The following is a 17,615-nucleotide window of genomic DNA, read 5'->3' as shown; positions in this document are numbered from 1 at the left end:
ACAATCCAATGATCGTATGAAACAAAACACCAGTGATAAACTCGTTGAAACAACTCTTTTTATCCCGGTGGAAAGCATTTAAATTAGAGCTCAGATCAACATTTTACTGAGTCGACTCACTCGAATCGACGTGTTTCTTATTTCGATGAATTGGCCAATTTTCGACGATATCGTTTTGGTCAGGCCCGACAATCAGATCACGATTGATTGGAGTTTTGAAATATCAGTTGTTTGTGTTTGTAGGCTGTATGTATATTCGTATGTATATGGGAAAGAAGGCTGATCGTGGGTGGTAATAGAGAGTGCAGGAGATGGGGGTGATAAAAAGAATATATAAAATATGATTTGTGTTTTATATGATTTGTGTGGTTGTGATTAAATTTTAAACTAAAAATTGTGTGGCTGAGATTAGATCTGAGTTCTCAGGGGGTTCTCATTTGAGTAATTCCCAAATTAGTAATTTGTAAATAATAATAAGAAGAAATGAAAAGATGTCCATGACTTGACTACTGAATGAGGGCGAGTGATTGGTGCGTACATATACATGTTGCATAGGTCCGCAAACAGACAATAACAAGCACTCTATCATTCTCTCGCTTCTTCTTCTTTGACAGTCTAGTTGATTCTGTTTAAACACAACACATCACATACATACATACATACAACTCCAACTGTTGTTGTGTTGGTCTTATTAATAATAATAAATTGAATAATAAAATGCTGTGTCGTAAACCCTAATTAGGGGATGGCGATGGCGGCCGTGAGTGAGTGGAAGGCAGAAGAGGAAGGGTTTAGAGAGATCTGTGGATTATTAGAACAACAAATATCACCGGCTTCTGATAAGTCTCAGATTTGGAACCAACTTCAACATTACTCTCTGTTTCCTGATTTTAATAATTACCTTGCTTTTATCCTCTCACGCGCTCAGGTTCTTATTCTTTCACCTGACCCTTTTCTTACATCTCTGTGCCTTCTTTCTGTTTCCTCATTACCTTTCCAATTGCTTCTTCTTCTTTTTTATTATATAATTTTTTCACTTCTTAACATCCCTGCTCTTTGTGTGTGTGTGTTTATGATTTACTGCTCAAGTTGCCTGATGTGAGAGAGAGAGATAGAGAGAGGGAGGGAGAGAGGGAGAGAGAGCAGGAGAGAGAGGGAGGGAGAGAGAGAGGGAGATAAATTATTTATCTTATCAGTATGCTAGATATATTAATGAGTTGTCGAGTTTAGATTGCCTTTATTAGATGGATTGACCTCAATTAAGGATAAGGATGATGCATCAGTGTATGTTGTTTACGACTGCTCCAAAGGTTTTCTATAGTGTTTGATTGTTGAATATTCAGTTGATTAGGGTTTGATCTTTCAGTATGCTTTAAATGGGGATGCGTTCTAGTAAACATTAATCATTGTCAGTAACGTTACTCTTTGTTTCTTTATCGTAGAAATATTTGTGTTTGACCGAGGGCCGAGGGGAGTTCGTGTTAGTGTACTGTCTTTGAATGCTTCTTTGTGTTATGCTTGCGTTTATTAATTTGTTCAATTACCTATTTATGATGGTCTTTACCTTGGAAGAAAAGGGAAATGCTCCTCTGGCCCATGAATTTGATTAAGAGGGGGGTGGGGGATAAGTGCGCTAATCATAAGAAACTTATTGTCTATTATTTTTAAAATAACTGTAAATTTTTCTAATCATAGTCAGGTCAATGTTTTTTTCACATACCATACCTCTACTACTGTTGATTAATTTACCTCATTTTTCCTTTGGAATAATAGAGCAAATCAGTGGAGGTTCGACAAGCAGCTGGCTTGCTTTTAAAAAATAACCTGAAAAATGCATATACAGCCATGCCTATGGCGAACCAGGAGTTTATAAAATCAGAGCTGCTACCGTGTTTGGGAGCAGGAGATAGGCAAATCAGGTCTACTGCAGGGACCATTATAAGCGTGCTGGTTCAGCTAGGGGGTGTCACAAGCTGGCCAGAGCTGTTGAATACCCTTGTGAAGTGCTTGGACAGCAATGACGTAAATCATATGGAAGGTGCTATGGATGCTTTATCAAAGGTATTTCTTACTTCTATCTAGCAATTTAGGATATCTCATTTGTAGCCATATTCTGTTCTCTTTCTCGTTTTAATATTCAGTTAATAAAATTTTCAAAACTAAGATTGGCAGCATAATATTGGAAGCTTTTATTAGCCTGTTGCTATTGGCTAAATAATAGATCATAGTTTTTTTTTTAAATCATGGAAGGAAACTTCACATGATCTAAGCGATGAAATGGTGTTATACAGATTTGTGAGGACATTCCCCAAGTGCTGGATTCTGAAACACCTGGGTCATCTGAAAGACCTATCAATATTTTCCTTCCCAGACTATTCCAGGTGACATAATATTTTGTTCGATTTAGAGAGAGACATTCATTATGAATGGGCTTTTTCTTTTTAGGGATAGGATTATTGTGTGAATAGCTGCAGATCTGGATTTCTCTGCTTTATTCTATTGCCCTAGTAGAGTTAAATCTCATCTATCCTTTCTTTTACCTGAATGCCAACAGTTGTTTCAATCCCCACATGCCTCGTTGAGAAAACTGTCGCTGGGCTCCGTTAATCAGTACATTATGTTAATGCCAAGTGTGAGTTGTTGCTGATTTTACATTACAATTTATTGTTGCTTTTGCAATGATGTTTGTCATCAACTGGTTAGCTTGTATGCATTGTTTCATTTGTTTTCAGGTACTGTATATGTCCATGGATAAATTTCTGCAAGGTTTGTTTGTTCTTGCTAATGATCCGAATGCAGAGGTCCGGAAATTGGTAAGTAGTTTCAATTGCTTAACTGTGACAAAATGCTTTTAATCTTTCGTTTTGATTGATTATAATTATACCATAAGTCCATGATGAATCTATTACTTTTATTTTTTTATTAATTACTTTGAAATATGTAAAATATTTTTTTTAATTAATCACTCAGATTAATAGTCAACTTTTTTTACCTTTATTTAGCTCGTGTTGAGTTTTCCGGTCTAGTTTGGTTGTCAAAGTAGTGGTATTATCTCACAATAGCATTAGTCGAGTAGGACATGAAGTCGCCTGACTGGAGAGTTAATGGTGTGAAACTTATGGGTGTTTGTTAAGGTCAATTTGTAATGTCCCCATTCCACACTGTAGTATGCGGGGGACATTTGTACAGAATATGTGCTTAAATTGGACTACAGAGTGCACCTGTATTTAGAACCTGCGGTGGGGTTTTGTGGATTACATAAGTTGGTAGAATTTTGGCCGTTTACTCAAGTTTTTTGGATTTAAACTTGGGTTTTGGACTTACTTTTAGATTGAACTCAGGACTTGACCCTGGCTTTCTGAGTTGTATATATGTTTTTTTGTCATCACATCAGAAAGCGAGATTTCTGAAGGAGAATCATACATATATCATGCTTTATCGTTACATCCTTCACTTGGGGAATTAAATTAGCTTTGGAACAACTGTAGTTGGTTACTCTTTTAGTCTTCTTGATAAATCTTTTAGGTTTCTTTTTGTTGTTGATTCAGCTTTTTGAGAATATTATATAGGTGTTATTGTATGGTACCTACCTTGTGTAGCTACAGATTTTACTGGACTGGAGTTTTTTGGTGGGGATGGTGAGGGGGAGGTATCATGGCCGTCAACTTACTTAAGACCTTGATGTTATAGTTAAATATTTGTTGGGCACTTTGACACAAGTCCATATGTCATAGAATATTTAGTTGGTTATTTCAAGAATTTTCCTGGTTCATATGTGCTTCTCAGCTAAGACTGACTTGCAATATTGTCCTTGATATGTCTTGAACAGGTTTGCGCGGCTTTTGTTCAGCTAATAGAAGTTCGTCCTGCATTTTTGGAGGTCTGAACTTATTTTACCCCTTCAGGGCATATTTTATTGTTTGGCCAATTAATAATCTTTATCTATGTTGCTTTTAGTTTTCGGTATGTGTTAATGTAAACAAACTATAGTAGTTCATTATTTCTATGATCATATATCTAACGACTAGTACTATTATAACTTTTTCTGGTGCCATGATGTCAGCCACACTTGAGGAATGTAATTGAATACATGCTGCAAGTCAACAAGGACCCTGATGATGAAGTGTCTCTTGAAGCCTGTGAATTCTGGTATCCTTCGATCTGTATTCAAATGCCTCTCCCTTCCCTTCAGTTATTTAATTTGGGTAACAGAGACTATCCTATTTTACATGTGGACAACAGTTATTCTAAACTCATTTTCTTTTTAAAAATCATTGCACCTAATATATTCTTCTAATACAAGCTCTTTAATATATTGTTTGATCTCTTTAATGAGCCTATATGTCTACATTCATTCCACATAATACAGAAGAACAAAGCATACACAACATTTGTAATAATGAGGAATTCCGTTTCTTTCACAATTTATTTTGGCCTCTTTGCCTCCTATCCCTTCTTTTTCTACCGTTGCCTGTTTTTAAGTTGATACTTTGACAGGTCTGCGTACTGCGAAGCTCAGTTACCACCTGAGAACATCAAGGAGTTCTTACCACGTTTAATTCCAGTATGGTTTTACTCTTGTGTTCTTTCTTCCTGTTTGGTGGTATGTTTTTATATAAGACTTTAAGGACCGTATTTGGTGTATCTCACAAATAACACAACTCCTATAGGTTTTATTATCAAACATGGCTTACGATGATGATGATGAGTCTCTTGCTGAAGCTGAGGTTTAGATCTATCTTTTTAGTGCTTTTGTTTGCTCTACCTTTTTTATGAAGTAGAAATGATGTAATTTTACTGCAGGAAGATGGGTCTCTTCCTGATCGAGACCAGGTTCGTGTTCATGGCCATCTCCTTTTTTCACTCTTATATCCTATAAACTTGTATCGTTGTGGAATTCTCAATAAATTCCTTGCCATACAGGATCTAAAACCACGTTTTCATTCATCACGCCTTCATGGATCGGAGGATGCTGAAGATGATGTAGGCTTTCTATTTACTCTCTTATTTTCATTAATTTTTATGTTACATTGCTTGGTCTTTTGCTTTCGATTTTTTGTATGGTCTTGATGGTCTTCCTTGATTAAATTTCAGTTGAATTAAGAAAGAGGTTTTCACTTTTCTTTATTTATCTGTTTTAATATCTTGTGACTGCAGGATGATGACATAGTAAATATTTGGAACTTGAGGAAGTGTAGTGCTGCTGCCCTTGATATTATTTCAAATGTATTTGGGGATGAGATCCTTCCAACGCTAATGCCTTATGTTCAGGTAAAGGTTTATATATATCAAACAATTTTTTTTTTTGTTTTCTCGTCTGTATAGTAGTTTCGTTTTTCCCCCAATTTTCCCCCATTGCCTTCTGGATATGGCAATTTTCGTGTCTTACTAAGAGTAGACGACAACATTCAAAGGAATACTGTAAATTTTTCCTGGACTGTTGTGCAATAGATTTATACGATGGTTGATGAGGGAAGTTACAAAGTACAATATGAAAAGCAGATGCCTTCTTTGACTTGTTCATTATTTCTATGCTGTAAATAATATTCTTATTATCCTGAGACATTTTGCATGGAATCCTGAGATTGCACAGAATTGGTTGAATACAATAATGCAGCTAGTTAATTTAATGCAGGCGAAGTTATCTACCTCTGATGATGAGACTTGGAAAGAAAGGGAAGCTGCAGTTTTAGCTCTAGGTGCCATAGCTGAGGGTTGCATCAATGGTCTTTATCCTCATCTTTCTCAGGTATGCTTGAACTCAACCTTGTTCTTATTTTGCCTTGCTAGCGCCTAGCTTCGCACCCAAAGAGCCTGGATGAATAGAGGTTTAAACAGTACGAGGTAAACAAGAGTAGAAGGATACCACTAGTTCAGAGCCTTAGTTGATTTTGACCAGGTCACTCGTGTAAGCTCAAAACTTTGAGATTCTATAAATTTGAAGAGCATTTGGGGTTTATATAGGCAAAAGGAGCACACGTCCAGATATGAATATGTGAATTATTCTTGTGTTGATGGGTGATGACTTACTATAAGTGTAGATCATTACTTTATTGCAAGTACTTAGTATACCATTTCTGCTTGTTTCGGTGGTGTGATAATTGGTGTCATGCAATACTATTACAGCTTTAGCAAGGCAAGTCTTTTTATTAGCACGAAATAGTCATTGCTCTTTTAAACTTGGATTTCGTGTAGATCGTAACTTTTATATCTTAATGTTGAATGATAAATGATACTCGGTGTTTTTTTCTCTCTTAGATTGTTGCTTTCCTCATCCCTCTCTTAGATGACAAGTTTCCCCTGATCAGAAGCATTTCCTGTTGGACACTTTCACGTTTCAGCAAATTTATTGTTGAGGTAATATCAGTTCATCATTCTATCTCCTTAACATTTTTTTTCTTTGATGCTGCATCTTAATGCATCCTCTTATATGTATATGACGAACACCATTAGCAGTTAGAGAGAATATATAATTTCCGGGAATCGATTCGCAGTAAGGTCATAGTAGCAAGATAAGAATAATAGTTGGGGAAGTAAAGATTTTAATATTTAACGGTGTGATATAAGATGGAAATAGTGAGGATCAAGGTATAGCCTAGTAGTAGAGGTGTCCATCTTATGGCTAGGTCCTGGATTCAAATCTGTTCTCCCATAGCCTATAAGAAATATATGCAAATTGGAATTTAAAAGAATCATGGTAAAAATGAGTAGAAAGTAATTTAGAAAATATTAGTTCTGAAAATGAAATTTACTATTGTTCTAGGCATGATATCTTTATATATTTATGAATGAACATCTATAGAGTTCATTTTTTTAATACAATATATTTTTCTTGTCAGGGGTAAATTTTCGTTAATGAATTGTATGAAATACGATATTTCTTTAAATATATTAAGAAATTAGGTAAGTCATTTGGTGTAAAGCTTGGCAGATGTTTAAAGAATTTATGTGATCGGATCACCCTGTATTGTTATATTTTTGGTGCACAATTAATAAAAACACTTGTAAAAACCAATACTGATCCTATTTGTCACAAAGCACATTTATATGCTAATCTTAATAATATCTTTAGCATGAAATACTAATAAAAGTGATGCACTTGCTTCAGGGTATTAATCATCCAGAAGGTCATAAACAATTTGACAAGGTCCTTATGGGTCTTCTGCGGAGAATTTTAGATAATAACAAGCGGGTGCAGGAGGCAGCTTGTTCAGCTTTTGCAACTCTGGAAGAGGTTTATATTTGAATATAATTAATACCGTGTTCCTACATTCGAGAATATCATTTACATGAGATGTTATTTTATATCATTTGCAGGAAGCTGCAGAAGAGCTGGCGCCAAGATTAGACGTAATATTGCAACACCTTATGTGCGCATTTGGGAAATATCAGGTTAATGCTTGCTGCGTTATTTACTTCTTTATGTTAATCAGTTGTCACTCCAATGACAACAGTGACCACTATTTGCCTGTGGCTCTCTTTCTCATCTTGCTTTCTTGTCTATTTATAATGCTCACATATGCTCAGAGGCGGAACCTTAGGATTGTGTATGATGCTATTGGAACTTTGGCAGATGCTGTTGGAGGGGAATTAAATCAGGTGCCAGATATTCTTTTCAATATATAATGAGCAAATCGTTAATATTACCATTCATTTGATATTGTTCAGATCCAGACTTATTCTCTGACATGTGTCTGTTTGGTGCATATTTCTGATTTTTGGTTCTTATTTGATGATTTACAGCCTGTGCATCTTGATGTGCTCATGCCACCGTTGATTGCTAAGTGGCAGCAATTATCAAATGCAGACAAAGACCTATTCCCGCTACTGGAGTGCTTTACTTCTATAGCACAGGTATGCAACTGCCTCTTATGCGTATATCGATTTTAGGTGCTGGTATGTAATGGTAGTTGTTCAATTTGCATATTGGTTTCTTACTTCTTTACACACACGCGCGCTCAAACACACACACACATATTGTCTGAATTACATTGCAGCACATATGAGCATTGATGAGAATGATGAGAATAAGGCAATTATTAACAATGGTTTTATGTAGAATACTAATGTTAAGTGTGAATGTGTACAAATTAACATCACGGTAAGATATGATCATCATTATTTGATATTTCTGCTATGGTTGAATTGAAATAGACTTCTATTCAGTTCAAAACTCTCATTGTGCATAATGCTTTTGCTATTCGTAACTGTAATCAAGGGCTCATGGTTGACTAATAATTATGTTGGAGTTTTAAGAAGGACATCTGATTTTCTTTATTCCTTTACAGGCATTGGGTACAGGATTCTCACAATTTGCTCAGCCTGTATTCCAGAGGTGCATTAACATCATCCAGACTCAAGAAATAGCCAAGGTCTTAATCGACATGATATTGTTTATCTTATTAATTAAATTGTCTGAATTCTAATTTGTTACCATCTATATATTACGTTGTCTCATTTGTCACATGTTTATTTGTACTTGCGCTTAAAAGAACATTAAACTTATCCTGTCCTTGGCTTTTATCATTATTCTTTGCTTTTGCAAAATTTTACTGTAGTTGCTTTCGGGTATTAATATGCATGTTCTGTATAACTTGTTGAAGTATTACTTTACAAGTATTAGTTAATGCTTAGTGTCGTGGTATTTCTGTTGTGCAGAAATTAATGAGGCGAGTTTGGTATGTGGTGTTGGTGTACCTAAAAATTCTCGAAGCACCAATTAGGTGCTAAATTAGTGGTTATGGTTTGTGGTTTGTTGTTTTGGCATAGTTCCTGTTTGGAAAATCTTATAAGTCAGCTTATTGATTTATAAGCCCGCAATAACTTATTGACGAGTGTTTGTCGACCTAACTTATAAGTTGAATTTACAACTTCTAAGCTGATAAGTTGAATGTTGGTAACGACATACTTTTTCTCAACTTATTTTTTTTTTATTAATTTTGGTTTTAAAACATATTTTTTTAAATGTTAATCTAACTTAAAATATAAGAATTAAGATAAATATATTTAAAAATTATATATTTTAGTTTATTTAAAAATAAAAAACATTTTGACTTATAAGTTAAATTATCCAAACACTTGTATAACTTATAAGCATTTATTAACTTATCACTTATCAGTCACTTATTCAGTTTAAGTAATAAGTTACTTATTTTAAGATTTCCCAAACGGGCAATTAAATGTTTTTAGGAGTTGATGAAATGCTGATATATGCTTAAATTGAAAAAACCTGCCATTGCATCCATACTATAATACATCAACTTTAAGAATTTAGAATAAGAGCAAGTCCAGCAGCCTCCTAACTCATTCCTTAAATATAGCTAATAAAAAATTAGCTTTTAGTAGCTTATGAGATGAATAAATATGTTTGTCTCCAACAATGCTACTTATACTTGTTCCTTATTTAATATTTTACCATTAAAAGTACATTGCATCAATTAAAGTATAATATGAGAGAGAGAGAGAGAGAGAGAGAGAGAGAGAGAGTTTCCCATAATATATTATAAAATAATGTTTTGAGAAGATGGGGCTAGTACTTGAAAATAAGAATTGAGATGTTGCTCTTAACTTTTTAAGGAAGCACTAAGAGGCCGTTGGAGCACATTTTTTGTTCCAAAGCCTTATAATCTAACTTCGGACATGAAATAGCTAGATGCTCTCTAAGTCAAGAAAAAGTGTTAATAGAAATTGATTGAATAACACTTTAAGTATAGTAGTAAGAAACTGTACTAGAATGTACTACCAACTGTTGAAATAATTTTAGGAACAAGGGGATATGTGACAATCTAGCTGTATAGATGAGCTACATACACTATTGAATGTTTGTATGGAATTCCATGTGCATATGTAAAGTTTAAACTTTAATTTGTAGGGTGAGTTAGAGTTCTTCTTCAACTATGTGACACATTCATCTTTCTAAATAAAGGTTTTCAATATTAGGAGTTTATTTAGTTATGAGACTTTCATAATGAGGATGTATATTTTATGTTTTTCAACGTGAAAATGCACATGCATCATATGCATTATTATGTATGGAAATCACATCTGTAAGTTTAGTTTGTAACATTTTTTTTATTAGTAATTACTAGTACTGGTATTAGACATAATTTGAATAGCGGGAGAAATATATGGTCAAAACCATAAGTTTAAAGTGAAAACATATTTGGTGAATTCATATGAATTCTTGAGTGAGAGTCAGATGTGGTGCTACCCTGGTTCCTTTTTATACTTCCCTTTTACACGTGTGCATATTTAAGGTTTAAACTATGCACCCTATATGAAATTGCATATGTATTTCCTTTTGAGTATAAGATAAGAATAAGACGCATGCAGATATATTACAAGCATTTACACTTTAGTACTTACCTTAAAAGTATGCGAAACATGCACATAAAAGAGAAAGGGGAAGTACATCTAAAGCTTACAATTTAGCAGTATTATACATGCTTGTTTGTTACTTACAATACAGCTTGGTTGTAGTCTGAGCAAATTCTTTCCTGAAGTCTTTCTTGTGTTCTTTTGTCAGACCTGGTTTTCATGATAACTACTTGTTCTAGCTCTGTTATCAAAACAGATTAACTGCTACATCCCTAGAAATGCTTATGCATTATAATATTTGTATTGTAAAGAAATTTGAATGGCATAGCTTTTTGTCTTTATAGTTTATAAAAACTGTTTCACCACTATATTTAGTGAAAGCCACATAAGTGTAGAATAAGGCAAAAGGGAAGGTTTAAGATGACTCTACAGGAAAATGCCAGTTGTAGTAGTCACTAGAGTTTGCTATATTTTGTTAATCAAGCTAAAGTGAAATACTTGATGTTTAAGATCCACTTTTTCTTTTATAGATAGTGGCTCCTCCATGTTATAAGTGCTAAATATATATCTTCTATTTCCAAACAATAATTACAACTTCATTTCAGGTTGATGCTTCAGCCGGCATTCAGTATGATAAAGATTTTATTGTCTGCTCTCTAGATCTTCTATCTGGACTGACAGAAGGTCTTGGGAGTGGGATTGAAAGTTTGGTATGCCCTTTCTTTATATATTTACTTTACTAGTCTTATTTGCTTGGATGTTAAGAGTATCTTTGTTTTCTGGTTGTGTAATTAATGCAGCTCTATTCCACCCTTAACTTAACCGTTCTCTCAGTGATTATCTTGAAGAATGATAGTATAGGATTGGAATTTGTCATTTGTTTTAAAATTTTATATATCTCCAAGTTTATTTTTTAGTCAAAACATTGCAAATCATGCCCCCACAGGTTTAGGATATATTGTTTCAAAAAAATATGGTTTGCGAAGCTATGTACAATATTTTTACCAAAGTATGGAACTGGACAGGTCTTACGTTGGTTTCAAGCTTTAATAAAAATTCTAAAATGATGATCATATACATGATTATTGGTACCGATAATTAGCCAAGTCAGCTTGTAGCGAAGGGACGTACATTGAAGCTCAATAATTTCTGCTACAAAAACAAACCACTTGCTTATGTGTAGTGATTAGTGAAGTATATTCTGGACCCTCGGTGACTTATTTTGAGAGGTTTGTATATTTCTCTTTAGGTTTCAAACAGTAACTTGCGGGATCTGCTTCTGCAATGTTGCATGGATGATGCTTCTGACATCCGACAAAGTGCCTTTGCACTTCTTGGAGATCTTGCAAGAGTAAGTTGAAAGTGAAGCACCCTAAGACTTTCATCTATTTTGTGTATAAATCATGTACATGTACCTAACGAATCTGTGATGCTTGATTAGGTTTGTCCTATTCATTTACACCCACGGTTGTCTGAATTTCTTGACATTGCTGCTAAGCAACTGGTAAGTGGACCTTTAGTTTTAATTCTTTGGATCATTTTATTTGCCTTGCAATTATTACAAGTCCTGTTTTCTTTACAGAGCACTCCGAAACTTAAAGAAAATGTTTCAGTGGCCAACAATGCTTGTTGGGCGATTGGAGAACTAGCAATCAAGGTTAATTTACTCTCCAAGGCTTAAAATGCCTCATTTTTCTTACATACTGTAAAGTTTAGTGTTTTAAAAATCACTGGGTGATTGGGGTACCTTCTACCGATTAAGCTTGTATTTGAGGATTAATCGGATGTATTATATATATACATGTATATATTAAAAATAATATTTTTATTAACTCCGTACATGTAGGCCGAGTCCTTATTTGCCTGATTTCGTCCAATTTCTCATTAAGCCCCATTTTCCCCTTTAGCTCTGATGTTATTGAAAATGCTTAGGCGCCCATATTTCCCTGAATCATGTTGTTTTACTACTCTCTAGCACCTATGGGAATTGAATTCTATTAATTAAGTTAGCAACAAATGAGAAGGATCGGAGTAATGTTTGTGGATTACCATGTAGATTGTAATACTTATATTTTGAAACAGTGGAATCAGATTTTTACCATAACAATGTGCTCTTGGGACGTTGTTTTGGGTACTTGAATATTCTTTTGAATAGAAATGGGCAATTAAGTTCATTACCTGAATTGGGAGCGGTGTAATGAAGTTGCAAATAGATTGTAATATTGATATCCGGGAATAGTAAATCAAGTATGATCTGATAGTTACAGTGACAACGTGCTCTTGGAAGGCTGATTTGGATATAATTACCTTTTAAAAATAAATAGGCAAGTAAGTTTTTCACCTAAACTGTGGGCAGATAAATCATATTGCAATCATCAACTATGTGTATTCCTTAGGTACAGTCCCATGCGTGTGGTTTTTAAGTTGAAGCATTAACAGGAGTTGTAGCATTAACAGATTTTGTCCACAGATGATCTTATGCAGCAGTTTCCCATATACGAGTACTGAAAGCCAAACCTTAGAATTCTATGTAATTTCTGCCTTGTCGTTTACCAGGGGTGATGAATTCTAGTGTTGTCAATGGCTTGAGTTATTTATTTAATACACTATTTTTTTGGTATCTATAAATTCAAAGTATTTTGTGCACATCAACTGATATCTACCAGGTACTTACTATTTTTTGTACCATAGTCTCCATCCCTATTAAATTTGAACGTGTAATAACAATGACTGTCTGCCTTGTTGAAAATATAAGATGGCTTGGAACCATCCCTGATTTTGGAATAAACTCTGAATTTTTACTGTTATCTAGCCCCTTGAAGCACATAGTTACTATGTAATACTTATAACATCGTGTCTATTTTCTGAAACCTGATTAAAGTACTGCTTGGAAAACAAAAGTGTTTTTGACTTGGCACTGAAATTGCAAAATTTAGGTACGTCAAGAAATATCTCCAGTAGTAATTTCGGTGATATCATCATTGGTTCCAATACTCCAACATGCTGAGGTTAGTTCCTATCTCTTAAAGTATCTTGCCCTGACCAGCTTTTTTCTTTAGAGCGTATGTATCTTCGTGCATATTTTTTTTTGTTTAACACCTATTATCTATAAATTATTATGTCCAAGTATTTAAACCTCTTTTATTAATGTTTAACAGGGGCTCAACAAGTCACTCATTGAGAACAGCTCTATCACACTTGGGAGGCTTGCATGGGTTTGTCCGGAGCTAGTATCGCCACACATGGAGCACTTCATGCAGTCTTGGTGTCTATCCTTATCAATGTATGTCATATCGTGCTTAATCTTGGCATCTTTCTCTATCTGTGTATGTTACACTTCATCTAATTGCTACATTTAAATATTAATATCCCAAATGCTGTCTAACTGCCGCGAAAGCTGCCTTAGTATCACTTATATGCCTGATTAAAATAATAGTCATTGCTCAGAGCATGCTATACTGTTTGAGTTAAAATTCATGAGCATCGAGAATCAGGTAAGATGTATTTGATGATTCAGTTCTCTTGACCTTAAATTATGCAATGAACAATTTTTGTTCCAACTACTAATTATACTAAATTATACCAAGGCCTTCTCTTTTCAAGACCGTACATAGGACTTTGAGGACACCAGATTATTGAGAGACTTAGTCTTGGTCTGTTGCCTAACTAAAATGCTAAAAATTTAATTGGCACATAGCCACTTGTATTCAGGCTTTGAAATGAAATTTAACAGGCCAAATTCCAGGTATTCATTTGAATTGATAATACTCGGGGGTTTAGAATTGAACTGTTCAGTCATTTTCTTGTCTATAAAATGTAATAGTGAACTGCTGTGGGGTTGTGATGATTTATACTTTTAGATTAATTTTCTCAAATGTCTGTCCCTCATTTCCTTCCTATCCTACTGCTGAAGAGTGTGTTAATCATCATTTATACCATGAATATCTATATGTATACTGTGGCAGGATACGAGATGATATAGAAAAAGAGGATGCCTTCCGTGGATTATGTGCAATGGTATGCACCTACATGTTTTTTTACCAGCAAATAGGTTATGATTAGAATTTTATATCCAAATATCTCTGTCAATGTCATACAGGTTAGAGCAAATCCATCGGGAGCTTTGAATTCACTGGCTTTTATGTGTAAAGCAATTGCAAGCTGGCGTGTAAGGAAGTTCTACAGTTGTCTTTACTTGAAATATGCCCTTACTTGATTTTGTACTTGAACTTGGAAATAAGTTAGATAAAAAGTTTCTATATCTTAATTCCATATTCTTATTTTTTTCAGGAAATAATGAGCGAGGAGCTGCGGAATGAAGTTTGCCAAGTTTTGCTTGGATATAAACAAGTATGAAATGCTTACATACATACTCAATATCATTGGCGCTTCGTTTTTTTTCCGTGTCACATTTTATGCTTGTTCAAAAATGACGTTTATAACAGATTTAATGTGACAGTGAATCAGTGATAAACTATAACAAAATATTAGTATTTTAATTTCCAAGCTCTGAAGTTATAGAAGATGCTGCTTAGGTGTCTACCTGTGAATGTCAGTGGATTTTCCCTATTGTGTTATTTTATCTAAAGATTTGGATAAACTATTCATTTGATCCTTGTTTTGTCCTTCCATTCTTTTTGAATATTCTCATTATGAACTTCTGGAGCTTAAAAAAATATCCTTTTGGCAATGAGGTAAACAGGTATCTGTAGCCGGACAGTTTATAATTAAAAGTGCAAAGTTTAAAAGCCAGTATAATTTGTAGTTGCGGAATGAGTTCAATTATCTTTTGTTTTTAACTTGGTGTTTCCAAGTAGATTGAAAGAAAAAACCTGTAGTCCTTGATTATATATGTTGCCTGTGCAAATAGTAATGTGTTACTTAAATCGTGTATGTATACGCTACTTGCCAGATGCTTAGAAATGGAGTATGGGAACAGTGCATGTCATCTTTGGAACCTCCTGTGAAGGAAAAGCTGTCAAAGTATCAAGTATAGTCTCCACTTTCCAGACCGGGGTTTGATCTACTTGGTTCACATTTTTTTCAGAACGATTGTAACTTCTACATCTTAGTGTACATTATATTGAGGGGGATCCATCTTATCTTCAAACAGTCACCAGAACTTGGATAAAGCCACTGAGTGATCACACATTGAAGCTTTAGAGCTGTATTTGTTTCATGCAAGGTCTATAAATGTTACAAGGTTTAATTAAGATAGAAGCTGGGATTCCAACATGGATATGATGTACAGAGTTGCAGGTTTCAAGAATTTGGGCTTTCCTTCTTGTTCTTCCCTAAAAAGGGGTTGTTACATCTTGCATTTAAGATTTAGATTAAATTATTACTGTATTGTAGTTTCTTTCAAACAGTTTTGACGTTACTTGGGTAGGTTTAGTCTTTTGTTCACTGAGGTGGTTCGGAAAGGTTCATATAAACATGGTTTATCAATTTTCATGTTTTGGCCAAGTGCTGTTATTTGTATTTAGTACCCGGAGCAGTTGTAATTGCGCATGTTTGAGTTGGATGGTGACGGGTTGGGAATAATAATTGTGAAGCGTAATATTATTTTGTCGTGTTGAGAAACTTTTTCTCGCCTAGTATGGTCAAGTGTGGCTTGTACATGATTTAGTTTTGAAAGTACCTGTACATAATGATTGGGTACCTAAATATTTAAGATTTGAACTTTGAATAGTCGATTTTGATGTTAATGGGGCCCCCTTGATCTAGGTTGGGTATGATATATATATTTGTAATTACATTTACAGTGAAGTTGAGTGTTACTAAAATTTCCGTCTGTCAGTAATAAAGAAGTTTTAGCTTTGATTCTCAAAACAATGGGCTATTAGTTTGTGACAAATCTCTCGATCTGCAAGTCGTTTGAAATACAAATATTCCATAGTTTTTAACTGTGTAGTACAAAAGCTGCAATGCTAATTCTTGCTACAACGAGGTTGGGTAGGCGTGCAATTGATAAAAAGAAAAAAAATGGATAAACAAACTAAGTCGCCCATATTTTGGGCGTTTAAAAGTTTGTTTATACTTTATATATACTATCTTAAATCCCGTGGTTTTACGGATTTATGTTATTATTTAAATTTTTTATTTATTTTATCGTATTATAATTTTAAAATATTCATATAAATATATAATAATTATATAAATATATAATAATTATAAATTTATAATAGAATAATATGTGCTCGGAGTTTAGTAGGATAAGAATAATACGTTTTAGTAGTTTAGCGGATATATATCACTTATTTTTTAATAATAAGATAAGTTGCGGTGTTAATTTAGTAGTATAAGTATTCTAAGTTTAGTAATTTAAAAATTTATTAATTTAGCGGATATATAACATTATTATTTACTTTTTTAATAACTAAAATTATGAAATAACCGTTGAATCAAATTATATCTAATTCCGATTATTATATTATAGTATAAATATTTAGAATCTTTTGATGTAATTGTAAAATCATGAATTTGATTCTAAATCCTATTTTGATATTAAAAATCATCTTTTGATTTCATATTATAATAAAGGCTATACTTATTTTAACACAGTATTTGATATGCTTTAATGTGCGGTGATGGTCAAGGTTCATCGAGTACGAAGGCCGGCAATGACTTATTTAATTTTCAAAGGTAAAAATATGCTAGTCAGGTTTTAGGAGTATAATACTTGTTACCCTGTGATACTTTAATTTGTACTAATATATTATTTCGGAACCCACATATTATGCTTATTATACATGACTGATTATAATATTTGTAATTTTATTATTTTATTATTTTATATAAATAAATTATAAAAATAATAATTATATATAATTGAGATTAATAAAGTTAAAATATTTACTTATTATTATTTTATATGTCTCATATTATTAAAAGATTCAAAATTTTGATAGTTAAAGTCTTAAAATATCCGCCTACTTAGCTTCGTTGAGTGGAGTTTTGGATAATTTGGTATTGTCTTTTGTCTTAAAATATTGTTTTTCTAATTTATTCTTGATTTATTAATTTTATTTTGAAAAGTGTTTCACATACTTTTGAGGAAGATGTTCACAAACCGACCAAATGAAATCATCATATTTCACTTATAATAGTATTAACATTATTTTTTAAAAGAATTATTATTTTATATTTTCTTGATTTATTAATTATCTTTTTATATTATAATTTAAATTACTAAAATTAATTTTGTATGGTTCCCTGCAAAAGAGTTAAGAAACAAGTTGAGTCTGATTAGAAATTAAGATAGATAATAATTCATAAAATTTGTAAATATATTAGAT

At 33.3% G+C, this 17,615-nt stretch overlaps 1 protein-coding gene across 1 annotated transcript; it reads left to right on the top strand.

Moving 5' to 3' along the window:
• Window positions 1-570: 570 nt before the first annotated feature.
• LOC141698523 (transportin-1) lies at window positions 571-16,025 on the top strand. The gene is made up of 29 exons (XM_074503228.1): window positions 571-928; window positions 1,774-2,061; window positions 2,292-2,381; window positions 2,555-2,632; window positions 2,733-2,813; window positions 3,830-3,880; window positions 4,064-4,149; window positions 4,498-4,564; window positions 4,671-4,727; window positions 4,804-4,833; window positions 4,924-4,983; window positions 5,158-5,271; window positions 5,636-5,749; window positions 6,259-6,357; window positions 7,109-7,234; window positions 7,318-7,392; window positions 7,528-7,599; window positions 7,744-7,854; window positions 8,289-8,372; window positions 10,923-11,027; window positions 11,567-11,668; window positions 11,759-11,821; window positions 11,900-11,974; window positions 13,254-13,325; window positions 13,476-13,600; window positions 14,283-14,334; window positions 14,417-14,485; window positions 14,608-14,667; window positions 15,230-16,025. The coding sequence occupies exons 1-29, from the start codon at window positions 746-748 to the stop codon at window positions 15,311-15,313; spliced, it is 2,673 nt and encodes an 890-aa protein (XP_074359329.1). The 5' UTR covers window positions 571-745; the 3' UTR covers window positions 15,314-16,025.
• The last annotated feature ends 1,590 nt before the right edge of the window (window positions 16,026-17,615 follow it).

This window comes from Apium graveolens, chromosome 11 (genome assembly GCF_009905375.1).
Source record: "Apium graveolens cultivar Ventura chromosome 11, ASM990537v1, whole genome shotgun sequence".
Classification (NCBI taxonomy): Eukaryota; Viridiplantae; Streptophyta; class Magnoliopsida; order Apiales; family Apiaceae; genus Apium; species Apium graveolens.
The sequence above is the reverse complement of the archived record's forward strand: the minus strand, read 5'-3'. Positions and strand labels throughout refer to the sequence as shown.

Bases quoted from the DNA above. Each gene is read 5' to 3' on its own strand.
- LOC141698523 (XM_074503228.1), top strand. From the start codon at position 746: ATGGCGATGGCGGCCGTGAGTGAGTGGAAGGCAGAAGAGGAAGGGTTT. The intron at 6,358-7,108 runs GTAATATCAGTT...CACTTGCTTCAG, and splicing joins TCAGCAAATTTATTGTTGAG to GGTATTAATCATCCAGAAGG. The intron at 7,600-7,743 runs GTGCCAGATATT...GATGATTTACAG, and splicing joins TTGGAGGGGAATTAAATCAG to CCTGTGCATCTTGATGTGCT.